The following is a 13,219-nucleotide window of genomic DNA, read 5'->3' on the forward strand; positions in this document are numbered from 1 at the left end:
ACTGCTTCTGCTCAGCACTCAAACAGTGAAGAAGGCTCTAATATTATAAAAATTATTTTGACTTCATAGGTCCCTATAAAGGGTCTCAAGGTCCCTCGGGAGCTTTGAGAATTACTGTTCTAGTCCAGTTCTTCATTTTGCATTTGATGAGGTTTTAAACTCCGTAGATTATTAACCCAAGGCCGTAGATTTAAGGACAGAGCCAGAGTTGGAGTCCAAGTGTTCTCCTAATCCAATACTCTGTAGTGTTCAGAACATCCAACTCTAGAAAAGAAAGATTCAATCTCCCCAAAAAGCTGTGCATTTTATATACATTGTAGTATATATAAAACAAAAAATACTCTAAATCTGTTCTGGAACAAAATGTGGAATGGATGGGTGAAAGTTTGCACCTATGTCTGAGCTTTCTGTGCATTTGGAATGGTTACAAAAACTTAAAGGCAGTATTACCTAAAAGGAAATTATAGTAAACCTATAGTTTTCAAAAACAATCCTTTCATAGGAACCAATGAAAAAAACACCTGAAGGATTTATTCTATTTGTTTGGTTTTCTTTACAGCTAATAAAAATAGGCTCCGATGTTGAATTGTTACTCAGAACATCTGTTATACAAGGTATTCACACAGACCACAATACACTGAGTAAGTAAAATTGAAGAACAATGTTTTCTGATAGCAGTGTGGTTTAAAATATTGAATATTTGCAGTGCTTTTAATACTGATTAGTAAAACAGCTTATTTTTCCTAATGTTATATATATTGTATACATTTGTAAGGATACCATTTAAAAATGCTGAATTATGAAACGTTGTTTTACCAGATTTTTTTCTTTTTCTTTTGAATTTTTTTCTTTTTAATTGGAACTGATGGTTATATTACAAAACTACAGTTATAAAGACAGTATGATTTTGTTATCATATTTATTTTGGGTTCTTAATATTTCTAGTATCATTTATCACCTACCTAGACTAAGTCTGTTTCTTTACCTTTTATTCTGTGATTAGAGTTATTTAAATTCAGAAGAATTGGGATTACAGGAAATGGAAATATAGTAGGGAACCCTCCATTCTACCTCCAGATTCCTGATGGGGCTTCAGCAGAATCTCATTTCACATTATATGGTGTTTTTAGTCCATAAAATGTCTTTGGGGATGGTAACAACAACAACAACAGATGACATTAAAAATTTTTGAAAGGCTTTTTTTCTTTAAACTGTTGAAGTATAACAGAAACAGAAAAGTGCCCAATTTATAACTATATAGCCCAGTGAGTTTTCATATTCATAGTGACATATTCACTTAACCAACATCTACATCAAGTTGCGTAATATTACCAGTATCCCCAAAGCCCCCTCCTGCCCTGTGTCCCTCCCAGTCACCCCTTCCCCACAAGGATCACCAGTGTCCTAAATTTTAACACTATTGAGTTTTAATTTAATAAAGTGTTTGAACTGCATATAAATGGAATCATATAGAATTGCTGTTTTGTCTGCTTCTTTCTCTGAACATTATGTATTTGTGAGATCCATCTATATTTTTGTGTAGCAACATTTCTATGAAGATTGTTTGACTATACCACAATTTATCCCTTCTATTGTTCATTTGGGTTGTTCCTAATTTTGGACTGTAATGAATAATGAGGCTGTGAACATTCTTCTGTGTGCCTTTGGTTTAAAAAAATGCATGTGTGCGCGCATGCACACACACACATACATATGTAATGTATTTTCTTCAGTGTATGTCTATCTAGCTGTGAAATTTCCGGGTCATACGGATTCCATGTTCATGCATCTTTAGTAGATACTGCTGACCAGTTTTCCAGAGTGGTTAGACTAGTGTACACTCCAGAAGCGCTGTCGGAGCTCCAGTTACTGTATATCCTCACCAGCATTTGGTACTGTGCGTCTCTTAACTGTTAGCCTTTCTGGTGCTTCTATAATGGCATCACCTGGTGATTTTAATTCGCATTTCTCTGGTAACTAATGAAGTACTAGCACCTTTTCAGTTGTTTTATGGTCAGTTTTTTTATGATGTGGCTCGTCAAGTCTTTTGCCCATTTTTCTAAGTGGTTATCTGCCTTTTCATTATTGGTTTGAGGGAATTCTTTATATGTTCTGAACACAGATCTTTTGTTGGATAAATATATTATGAGCATCTTCTACTCTCTGGCTTGCTTTTTCGTTTTGGCAATGTTGTCTTTTGATGAGAAGTTCTTAATTTTCATGCAGTCCAGTTTATCCTTTTTTTCCTTTATGGCTAGTATAGTAAGTCCTTAACGTCACCAGTAGGTTCTGCGACTTTAAGTGAAGCAACATATAAATGACTTTAACATATAAGTAACATATAAGCAACACTTTTACCACAGGCTAATTGATATAAACAAGAGTTAAGTTCCTAGGCATCTCATCAACTTACAACAAAACAAGGTTGAACAAAACAGCATTATTCGAGAACCTGCTATACTTTTAAATCCTGTTTAAAACATTTTAAAGCAAGTTTATGAAGAGATGTTTTCTTTCGAAAGCTTTATTGTTTGGTCTTTTCCATTTGGTTGTTTATATCAACTAGAGTTGATTTTTATATGTGGTATGAAATCACAGTCAGAATTTACTTTTTACATGAGAATATTCAATTGAGCCAGCATTTATTGAAAAGATTTCTCTCTCCCTACTATACTGCAGGGTCACCTTTGTCTTAATGTCAAATAACTGTATATGTATATGTGTGCATCTGTTTCTGGATTTCATAATCTCTTCAGTTAGTTTGTTTTTCTGTCCCTGCATCATATACCATAATGTCTTGGTTACTACAGTCTTGTAATAAATCGTGATATCTAGTAGTATAAGTGTACTTTTAAAGTTACTTTTAGTTCATGAGGATTTATCAGAAATTATTAGATCTGAGTTACATTTATAAGGGCAATAAACATAGTCAATCCTAAATTGAAAATTTGTAGTCATTAACTTTAATTTTAATGATATTTAGAGCTTTTGTGTAGCATAGCCGACATTTTATACAGGTAATCACAAGTAAATGTATTATATGATCAAAAATTTAGGTATTTCAAATAACTAAATTTGATATCTACATTTCAAATGCCTGGTTTTAGAAATGACAGTATTGATTTAAATTTTTTTTTATCTTTTGGTTTTATGTATAATTTTCCCACAGGATTGAAAAATTTTACTCTTCCATGACTATTTGTATATAATGCTATATTGCCTTAATAATGGCCTTATTTTTTTCTATTAAGATGTAAATGGGTCTCTTTTTCCTACTTTATGCCCATGGGTCCAAGATATAACAAATTTGATCCTTTAATTTGTGATTTTAAAAGGTACTTTAAGCATAATTCCTACATATACTTTAGTAGTGTCTATACTGGCATATAGAAATGAGAATTAAAATTCTCCTTCTTCGCTATCAAATAAAGAGTTGTGATTGTGTGTTTCTAAAAAATACTACATAATGTCCCAACTTGAAAAATAATCAAAAATGATATTCCATCTGCAAGAGTAATCACCTTGTATGCATGAATTCTAAATCCATCTCTTTTTTTCCTTTTCTTCCAAATAATATTTACAGTGGAAATTATTGACTCAAGAACTTTTTTATCCAAAATTTCTTATATTTTCTTTTAAAAAAAAATCGCTTCACGAAAAAAAAAAAAGCTTCCCTTATCCTTGCAGATACTTTCAACATTATTTATTAGAGAGACAATAATAATTTCATCATTTGAGAAAAACTCCTTCTTTTCTAAAATCTTTAAAAAATATTGGGGAGGTGCCGGCCTGGTGGCTCAGGCAGTTAGAGCTCCGTGCTCCTAACTCCTAAGTCTGCTGGTTCGATTCCCACATTGGCCACTGGGCTCTCAACCACAAGGTTGTCAGTTCAATTCCTCGAGTCCCACAAGGGATGGTGACCTGTGCCCCCTGCAACTACGATTGAACACGGCACCTTGAGCTGAGCTGCCGCTGAGCTCCCAGATGGCTCAGTTGGTTGGAGTGTGTCCTCTCAACCACAAGGTTGCCGGTTGGACTCCCGCAAGGGACGGTGGGCAGCGCCCCCTGCAACTGGAAAACGGCAACTGGACCTGGAGCTGTGCTGCGCCCTCCACAACTAAGACTGAAAGGACAACAACTTGAAGCTGAACAGCACGCTTTACAACTAAGATTGACAGTCAACAACTTGACTTGGAAAAAAAGTCCTGGAAGTACAAACTGTTCCCCAATAAAGTCCTGTTCCCCTTCCCCAATAAAATCTAAAAAAAAAAAAAAAAATAGTGGGGAAACATTTTCTTTCTAAATATTCTCTACTTCTCTGTATTTTTTTGGTATGATCTCAGGTGCATGAATTTGGGTTAATCATATTTTTTTATTCATACCATTCTTATCATTGGTACAGCCTAATCTTCCTGGGTATTCTGTAGAAAAATAACTATGACTTAGAAAAATACTGAAATTAACTCATTGTTCTATACTTGTTTTCTCATTGATTATTGACATTTGCTTAAGCCATCTTTCTAATATGGAAATGGCCAGGTGGTTTATATGTTGCCCTTTATCCAACATATATTCTATGGATAATAACCAAGTTTATGATTAAAGACAGTACCAGGAAAACTCAGGACTTCTGGTGGCTATATGTTAATAGTATTTAGTTTTCGAATAGCATTATCTATATTTTTTACTTCCCTGCTGACATGTATCTAAGACAGACAAAATAGGGACATACTTCTGGAATGTGTGATACGTTTTTAAAAAATGAAAGCTCTAGGAAGCTATTCTTTATTTCAGTTGTGTTTTTAAACTTCTATCCTTTGGTTTTTATACTTGTCTTTGCCTGAAGCTCTCTTCCGGTTTGTATTCTAAGAAAAGTGAATGTGGTTCAGCAAACATTATTGAATGCCTGTTGTGCTAGACAGTGAGAATACAACATTGGACTGGACAGATCTGGTTTCTGTCCTTATGCAATTTAGAGTACCATGTAGAAGATGGACAATTGAATGTTCCATCACAGTGCTTCTGGTGCCGTGAGAGAGGCAGAAGTGTTGTTGAGGCATAAGGCAGAGCTCTAAATCCAAAACTTGGTAGGTCAGGAATAGGTTCTCAGAAGAAAACAATTTTGTGTTCAAGCTCTTTAATTGCAACTTACTTATATTTGTGTGCTTGATATATTTAGAGATGTCTTCTGTAACTGCAGAGTTAACTAGTTGAATGGCCTATAAATTAGTTATATCCTAAATGTCTCTTTGGTCACCATACTTTTATAAACCATGCCATTGATAGATTATTTTTCAGATTGAGATATAATTGACATATAGCGCTGTATTAGTTGTAGGTGTACAACACAATGATTTTATATATGTATATGTGGCAAAATGATTACCACAGTAAGTTTTTAGTTAATATCCATGACCATACTAAGTTACTTTTTTTCTTGTGATGAGAACTTTTAATATTTACTCTCTTAGCATCTTTCAAATATGCAATACAGTGTTGTCAACTGTAGTCACCATGCTGTACATTTCATCCCCCAGACTTATTTATCTTATAACTGGAAGTTTATACCTTTTGCCCACCCCGGTCCATTTCACCCACCCACCTCCATCCCCTGTCTCTGACAACCACCAATCTGGTCTCTGGATCTATGGGTTGTTTTTTATTGGTTTGCTTTTAAGATTCTACATATAAGTGAGATAATACAGTATTTGTATTTCTGACTTATTTCACTTAGCATAATGTACTCAAAGTCCATCTATGTTGTCACAATGGCAGATTTCCTAATTTTTGTGGCCAAATATACATATGTGTATATATATATATATGAATATATATATATATATATATATATACACATATGTTCATATATATATGAATGAAGATGGTGTGTGTGTGTATGAGTTTATATACCATGTATATATATATATATATATATATATATATATATACATGGTATATAAACTCATACACACACACACCATCTTCATTCATTCGTCGTGGACACTTAGTTTGTTTCTGTGTGTTGGCTATTATAAGTAAAGATGCTATAGTGAACATAGGGGTGCAGATATCTTTTCAAGATAGTGGTTTTGTTTTCTTTGGATAAATATCCAGAAGAGAAATGGCTGGATCATATGGTAGTTCTATTTTTAATTTTTTGAGTAACCTCCATACTGTTTTCCAAAATGGTTGCACCAATTTATTTTCCTACCAATGGTACACAAGGGTTCTTTTTCCTCCATATCTCTGCCAATATTTGCTGCCCCTTTTTGATGATGGGCATTCTGACAGGTATGAGGTGATATCTCATAGTTTTGATTTGCATTTCCCTGATGAATAGTGATGCTGAGCACCTTTTCATGTATTGTTCAGGCCATCTGTAATGTCTTCCTTGGAAAAATGTCTATTCAGATCCTCTGCTCATTTTTTTTTTAATTGGGGAAGGGGAACAGGACTTTATTGGGGAACAGTGTGTACTTTTTTCCAAGTCAAGTGGTTGTCCTTTCAATCTTAGTTGTGGAGGGTGCCGTTCAGCTTCAAGTTGTTGTCCTTTCAGTCTTAGTTGTGGGGGGCGCAGCTCAGCTCCAGGTCCAGTTGCCGTTGCTAGTTGCAGGGGGCACAGCCCACCATCCCTTGTGGGAGTCGAACCCGCAACTTTGTGGTTGAGAGGATGTGCTCCAACCAACTGGGCCATCCGGGAGCTCAGCGGCAGCTCAGCTCAAGGTGCCGTGTTCAATCTTAGTTGCAGGGGGCGCTGCCCACCATCCCTTGCGGGACTCGAGGAATTGAATTGGCAACCTTGTGGTTGAGAGCCCCCTGGCCCATGTGGGAATCCAACCGGCAGCCTTCGGAGTTAGGAGCACGGAGCTCTAACCGCCTGAGCCACCAGGCCGGCGGCCCCTCTGCCCATTTTTTTAATAGGATCATTTGGTTGTTCTTTTGGTGTCTTTGTTGTTGAGTTTTATGAATTCTTTATAGATTTCTGATATTAGCCCCTATCAGATAAATGATTTGCAAATATTTTCTCTTGTTCCACATGTTGCCTTTTCATTTTGTTGATAATTTCCTTTGCTGTATAGGGGCGTTTTAGTTTGATGTAGTCCCAGTTGTTTGTTTTTTGTTGCCTTTGCTTTTGATGTCAAATTCAAAAAATCATTGCCAAGACTGACATCAGGGAGCTTACTGCCTATGTTTTCTTCTAGGAATTTTATGTTTTCAGGTCTTTTGTTCAAATCTTTAATCCATTTTTAGTTAATTTTTGTATGTGGTGTAAGATAGGCGTCTATTTTCATTTTTCTGCATGTGGCTGTCCAGTTTTTCCAACATTATTTATTGAAGAGACTGTCTTTTTCCCCCACTGTATATTCTTGGCTCCTTTGTCATAAATTAATTGACCATATGTATGTGGGTTTGTTGCTAGGCCCTGTGTTCTCTATTCCTTTGATCTATGTGTCTGTTTTTATGCCAGTATCATATTGTTTGGATTTCTAGAGTTTTGTAGTGTAGTATAAAAGGAGGAAGTGTGATGACTCTAGCTTTGTTCTTCTTTCTCCAGATTGCTGTGGCTATTCGGGGTCTTTTGTGCTTCCATACAAATTTTGAGATTATTTGTTCTATTTCTGAAAAAAATGCCATTGAAATTTTGATAAGGATTGCCCTGAATCTGTAGATTGCTTTGGGTAGTATGAGCATTTTAACAATATTAATTCTTCAAATCCATGAGCACAGAATATCTTTCTATTTATTTGTCTCTTCTTCAGTTTTTTTCATCAATGTCTTACAGTTGTCAATGTGCTGATTAAATTTATTCCTAGGTATATTATTCTCTTTGATGTAGTTATAAATAGGATTGTTGTCTTAATTTCTCTGGTTGGTTATTGTAGAAACACAGTTGATTTTTATATATTGATATTTTTATCCTGCAACGGAATTTATTCTAGCAGTTTTTTGGTGGAGTCTTTAGGGCTTTCTGTGTATGATATAATGTCATCAAATAGGGACAGTTTTACTACTTTTGTTCTGCTTTGGATGTCTTCTATTTCTTTTTCTTGACTAATTGCCCTGGCTAGGACTTCCAGTATGTTGAATACAAGTGGTGAGAGTAGGCATCTTGTCTTGTTTTGGATCTTAAAGGAAAACTTTCAGTTTCTCACCCTTGGTATAATGTTAGCTGTGGGCTTCTCATCTATGGCCTGTATGATGTGGTACGTTCCCCCTTTTTGATAATAGCCACTTTGTTGGGTTTTTATCATGAATGGATTTAAATTTTACCAAATTTTTTTTGCATCTATTGAGTTGATCCTATGATTTTTATGCCGAATTTTGTTAATATAGTGTATCACAATGATTGATTTGTAGATGTTGAAACATTCTTGCATCCCTGGAATAAATCCCACTTGATCCTGGTGTATGGTTTTTTTAATGTATTGTTGAATTTGGTTTACTAATATTTTGTTGAGGATTTTTTCATCTATGTTCATCAGGGATATTGGCCTGTAATTTTCTTTTTTGGTAGTGTACCTGTCTGGTTTCGGTATCAGGGTTACGCTGGCCTCGTAAAATGAATTTGAAAGTGTTTCGTGCTTTTCTATTTTTATTTATTTCGTTTTTTTCAATCTTAATTTTTGATTTGGAGCTATAATTGAGTTTAAGGATTTTTATTTTAAGAAATTACTCTTTAAAAATACATTTAATATTGCCATAGTAGATAAAACTTCTCAGGGCCTAAAGTGTGGGAAATAAACCATGATCTTAGTGTAGTTCCTTGTCGAGATCTGGCAACTTCAATAAACTAATGTTGTTATGGTACTTTGATATCTATTATATAGAGCAAAGTCAGGGGTTTTGTAATCTATAAAACAAAATTACAGTGAAAATAGTATCCTACATGTAAATATACTTGTAACATGTTTGGCCTAATTAAAATGTTAGCAGTTAATGAATACAGAAAAATTCAATTGTAGGGTGCCTTTTGATTCCAAAGATTACCTAATAATAAGGTGAGTTATGTGAAGGGAGGGAGTAGTGAAATTTGGCAGGTTTTCTGGTTATGTCCTTTGAATGTCCTTGTTTTGTTTCAGGAATGAGTTCTAAATCCCTAAAAGAGAATGTAGAAAATTCAGTTCCTCAGTTTCCTGTGCAGCTGGGCACAGACATTTGATGTGGGCGTAGCACACTCATCCACATCCAGAAATGAGCTTGGCACACAGTCTGTTTGCTGGCAGGAACAGCGTCAGTGGTTGAAAGTTAAGGTACCGATCCAGAGTGGCATTTGAGTGATGGCAGGAGCTGATGTCGTAAGGAGCATTTGAAGTGTAGCACCTTGTGCTCCATGGGGGTAGGAAGGGTGGCAGTTTCTTCTAGTGCCCCATAAGCAATAGTTGTCATCATCAGGCCAGTTCTGTGGCATGGCTTTGAACATTGTTCCTGGAAGCTTAGCTGCAAGCCTGCCTCATTTTTAAGCCCTCGAAACAATTCCGTGAGTTAGACCAATAACCTGTTTTAAAAAATGCCTATTCTGGGGCCGGCCTGGTGGCTCAAGCAGTTAGAGCTCCATGTTCCTAACTCCGAAGGCCGCCAGTTCGAGTCCCAAAAAAAAACAAACAAACAAAAAATGCCTATTCTGCCTAATGAGCCAGTCAGCTTCTGTTGCTTGTAACTAAGAACAGGAGTTGTTACCAGGAGTGAGGTACTGAAAATTACACAACCTAAAATGAGAATTTGGTTGAATTGAAGGCAGGGATGAGGGGATAGGTGTGATTACCATGGACCTGACCATGACAGGCTTTAAGCTGATGATCTTGCTCTATAGTGGGGAAATGGAAGGTCAATGCCTCCTCCTGTTTCATGGCACACAGACCAAGTACCAGCTGAGACTGTAGTAATAGGGGAAATAATCAGAATATCAATGTGTGCTGGTTATTTCTACCTCTTTCAGCAAAATATTGAAAAAGAGGATAAATGCAGTCTAAGCTAATCGGTCGGCAAAGCAAAGATGGAAGGAAATACCGCTTTGCTAGCAGCACTCTTTCCACATTCTGAAGTCTAATTGAGTGAGAGTCCTATAATTTAGAACTTTGCAGGTTGAACATGCCACTTGCTCCTTGCTATCCACTAACACTAAAGCCAGTACAAGAAAGGGGCTTCTGAGCTCTAACATGAAATAAGATCAGTGCCCTAAGCCTTCTCATTTGCCAAACAAAGATTAGATATAGGGTGCATTTACTCACTTAAGTATCCATTAAGCTAAAGTTTAGGGGATTCAGCAGAACATAGAGGCCATTGCCAAAGGATGAAAATCTTCATGCTTAAAAATTGTGTCAGCATGTTTGCCTTTGGTTACTTGTACATAGAAATGACGGCGGCGGGGGGCGGGGGAGGGACAGATTCGAAGCTTATAAAGTTTTTGAATGAATTGTATTGCTAAGAAACTTGGCTATGTCCAATTCTTAAGGCCATCCTTGGGCCCCTGAACTCCTATCAACAGGAAGTGGACTATGAAAGCTTCAGAGCCTCAAAGAAGGGCTTCTTCCCCAATATCCCCATCTCCAGACAAGCAGGATCCCCCAGAGGACAGAACCGGGAGCCTTGAAGAGCAGTGGACAGAGAGAGTCTTTGGGTCTCTCAGAAACCAGGATTAGGTGTTGCCAGATTGGCTGACTAGGAAATTTATTGTTTTGCCAAAAGCAAGGAGACCTTGCTCTTCCTGTCCACTGGGATTTAGGATTTGCTGTAGAGTAGCGACTGCCATGTTTTCTATTGCTGGATCCTGTTTATTCTGTACTATGGCCTAATAGGTATCTACCATGTGAGCCACCACTGGACCTAATGGAAAGGCTAGTACATCGCTAGAGAGCCTTGATTTGAATCTGAGTGAGACCTTAGGGCTCAGGTAGTAAATGCACATATTCTGTAAATGGGAAGAAGGGGGCATATTCATTTTGTGTAGCTAAAAGGGTGGGCTGCTTGTTGCTTCTCCAGTATCCATTCTTTCTTACGAACTGAAAAACTGTGTTCAGGGTGCAGTGTGCCACACACAGACACACACACACACACACACACACACACACACTCCAAATAAAGTGATTTCTCAGATCACGTGACACCTTTCTGGCCAATGTAAGCAGCTATCTATTGGATGTTGTCTCCAAGAAGGCTATTGTTTTCCTGTTAAAAGGTATAGGCCAAGCTAGCATTCTCCTTTTGCCCTTTTTCCTTCTCTCTTCCTTCCTGGGGTGCAGATGTATTGTGACAGCAACAATGAAGACTAAAACCACACGTGAAGGGTAGCAGAACAGGAGAAAAAGAGCCTGGGTCCTTAATGGTGCCAAGGATCTTCAGTAGCCCGGGATTGCCTTAACCTGCATTTCTTGATATATGAGAAAATTAAATCTCCTACTCATTTAAACCACTGTTTGGTGGAATTTGGGTTAATCTATTTGTCTTTCCCAAGTAGATTGTGAAGTCAATGAAGCTAAAGAGAGAGATATTTTTTTATTGAGGCAAAATTGACATACAACATACTAGTTTCATGTCTACAATATAGTGATTCAGTGCTTGTATATATTATGAATTGCTCACCACAAAAAGTCTAGTTAATATCTGTCCCCGTACATAGTTACAACATTGTTTTTTTCTTGTGATGAGGACTTTTAAGATCTATTCTCTTAGCAACTTTCAAATGCGCAATACAATATTATGAACTATAGTCACCATGATCTGCTGAAGAGACTGTTGCATTCACCTCTATATCTTCACTTCTTGGTATAATGCCCAGCATAAACTAGACACACACGTTTGATAAATGGAACAATTTACTGCCTTTGTAATAAGTTAAAACCTCAACTATAATCTGGGGAAGCCTCCAAAGATTTGATAAAAGCAGGTGAGATATAAACAATAGTTAGATAATACTTATTTAACTGGTTTTCATTGCAGTAAACCAGATTTACCTTCTGGCTCATAACAGCATTATTTTTAGTCAGATCATGGAAGGAGAATTTCCATTTTCTTTCTGAATTGAATTTGTTTTTATGATGTCTTTTTAAAAAAAATTTTAATGATTCAAATTTATAGAAAAGATTTAAGAAAAGTTAAAGGATATGGCAGTTTCCTTTATCCAGATTCCACAAACGCTAACGTTTTACCACATTTACTTTATCATCCTCTCTCATTTTTTTCTAAACTTTCTGAGAATAAAGGCATAATGTCTCTTTCCCCCCAAATGAGTGTTTTTAAGAATCATGACAGCCCACTTGAGTTTAGATCTGGAGAAATACTTTAGAGTGTATTTCTTAAAAATACGCCAGTGTATGTTTCCTTAATTTACAAGGATATTCTCTTATGTAACCACAGTATAATTATCAAAATTAGGATATTACCATTGATACAATTCTGTTATTCAAATTTTCCCATTTGTCCTGACAATGTCCTTTTATAACCTCAGAAAAAAGCATTTCCATCTGGTCTAGGATCCAACTGAGGATCACTCAAATGGCGTTTAGTCATTATGTTGTCTTAGTCTTTCTTAACCTGGAGCAGTTCTTGAGTCCTTTTTCATCTTTCAGGGCCATGATGTTTTTGAAGATTGTAGGCAAGTTATTTCATAGAATGCTGAATACCGTGGTGTGAGCATTTTTTGATCTTGACAGTTCACCGGGATTCAGCTTTTGTGGAGAAACACAAAGGAGGAATCATGCACCTCCTCAAAATTTTGTATCCTAAGAGCTTTACTTCAATTGACTTTGGCAAGATGTCTTAATTAGGAATCAACATTTATTTTTGTTGTTTAACTATGTTTCTCAATGGGGCACTATTGGCATTTTGAACAGGATAGTTAGTTCTTCACTGCATCAGACTGTCCCACAAGGCCCTGGCTTCCGCCCACTGAAGTCCAGTAGCATTGTTCAGTTGGTGTGACCACCCAAAACACCCCCAGTTGAGAACCACTGCTATGTAAAATTTGGTAGCTTTAAATTGGGATAGCATTCTTGGTTTTTGTATAGGAAGTAGTATAAAAACATTTTCTTATTGATGGTTTTAATTGTTAGTAATTTATAATCAGATGGCTAATAATGTGCTTTAGTCTAATTCTGTTCAGTTATTTAGTTAGTTATATTTAATAAATAAATGATAAAGGGTTAAGTTGGTCATACATTTTTTTATATATGAAATAAGGATCCTGCAGTCCCCATTTAAAATCAAGGACTCCACCTTATGA

General features: G+C 36.3%; 1 protein-coding gene across 14 annotated transcripts in view; it reads left to right on the plus strand.

The window, feature by feature from the left end:
• LYRM7 (LYR motif containing 7) overlaps positions 1-13,219 on the plus strand; it is an 88,961-nt gene that overhangs the window by 9,547 nt on the left and 66,195 nt on the right. For 13 of the 14 annotated variants that reach the window (XR_013992379.1, XR_013992380.1, XR_013992381.1 and 10 more), the window contains exon 4: positions 560-641. Coding sequence is in view for 9 of the 14 variants with exons in the window: in XM_081035452.1 (XP_080891578.1) it covers positions 560-641 (82 nt within the window). In the remaining 5 variants the exon portion in view is untranslated. Of the gene's footprint in view, positions 1-559; positions 642-3,583; positions 4,301-13,219 lie in introns of those variants that run through there. The other variant, XM_081035446.1, reaches the window with a different exon arrangement.

Source organism: Rhinolophus hipposideros (genome assembly GCF_964194185.1).
Source record: "Rhinolophus hipposideros genome assembly, chromosome: 23".
In the NCBI taxonomy this organism is placed as follows: Eukaryota; Metazoa; Chordata; class Mammalia; order Chiroptera; family Rhinolophidae; genus Rhinolophus; species Rhinolophus hipposideros.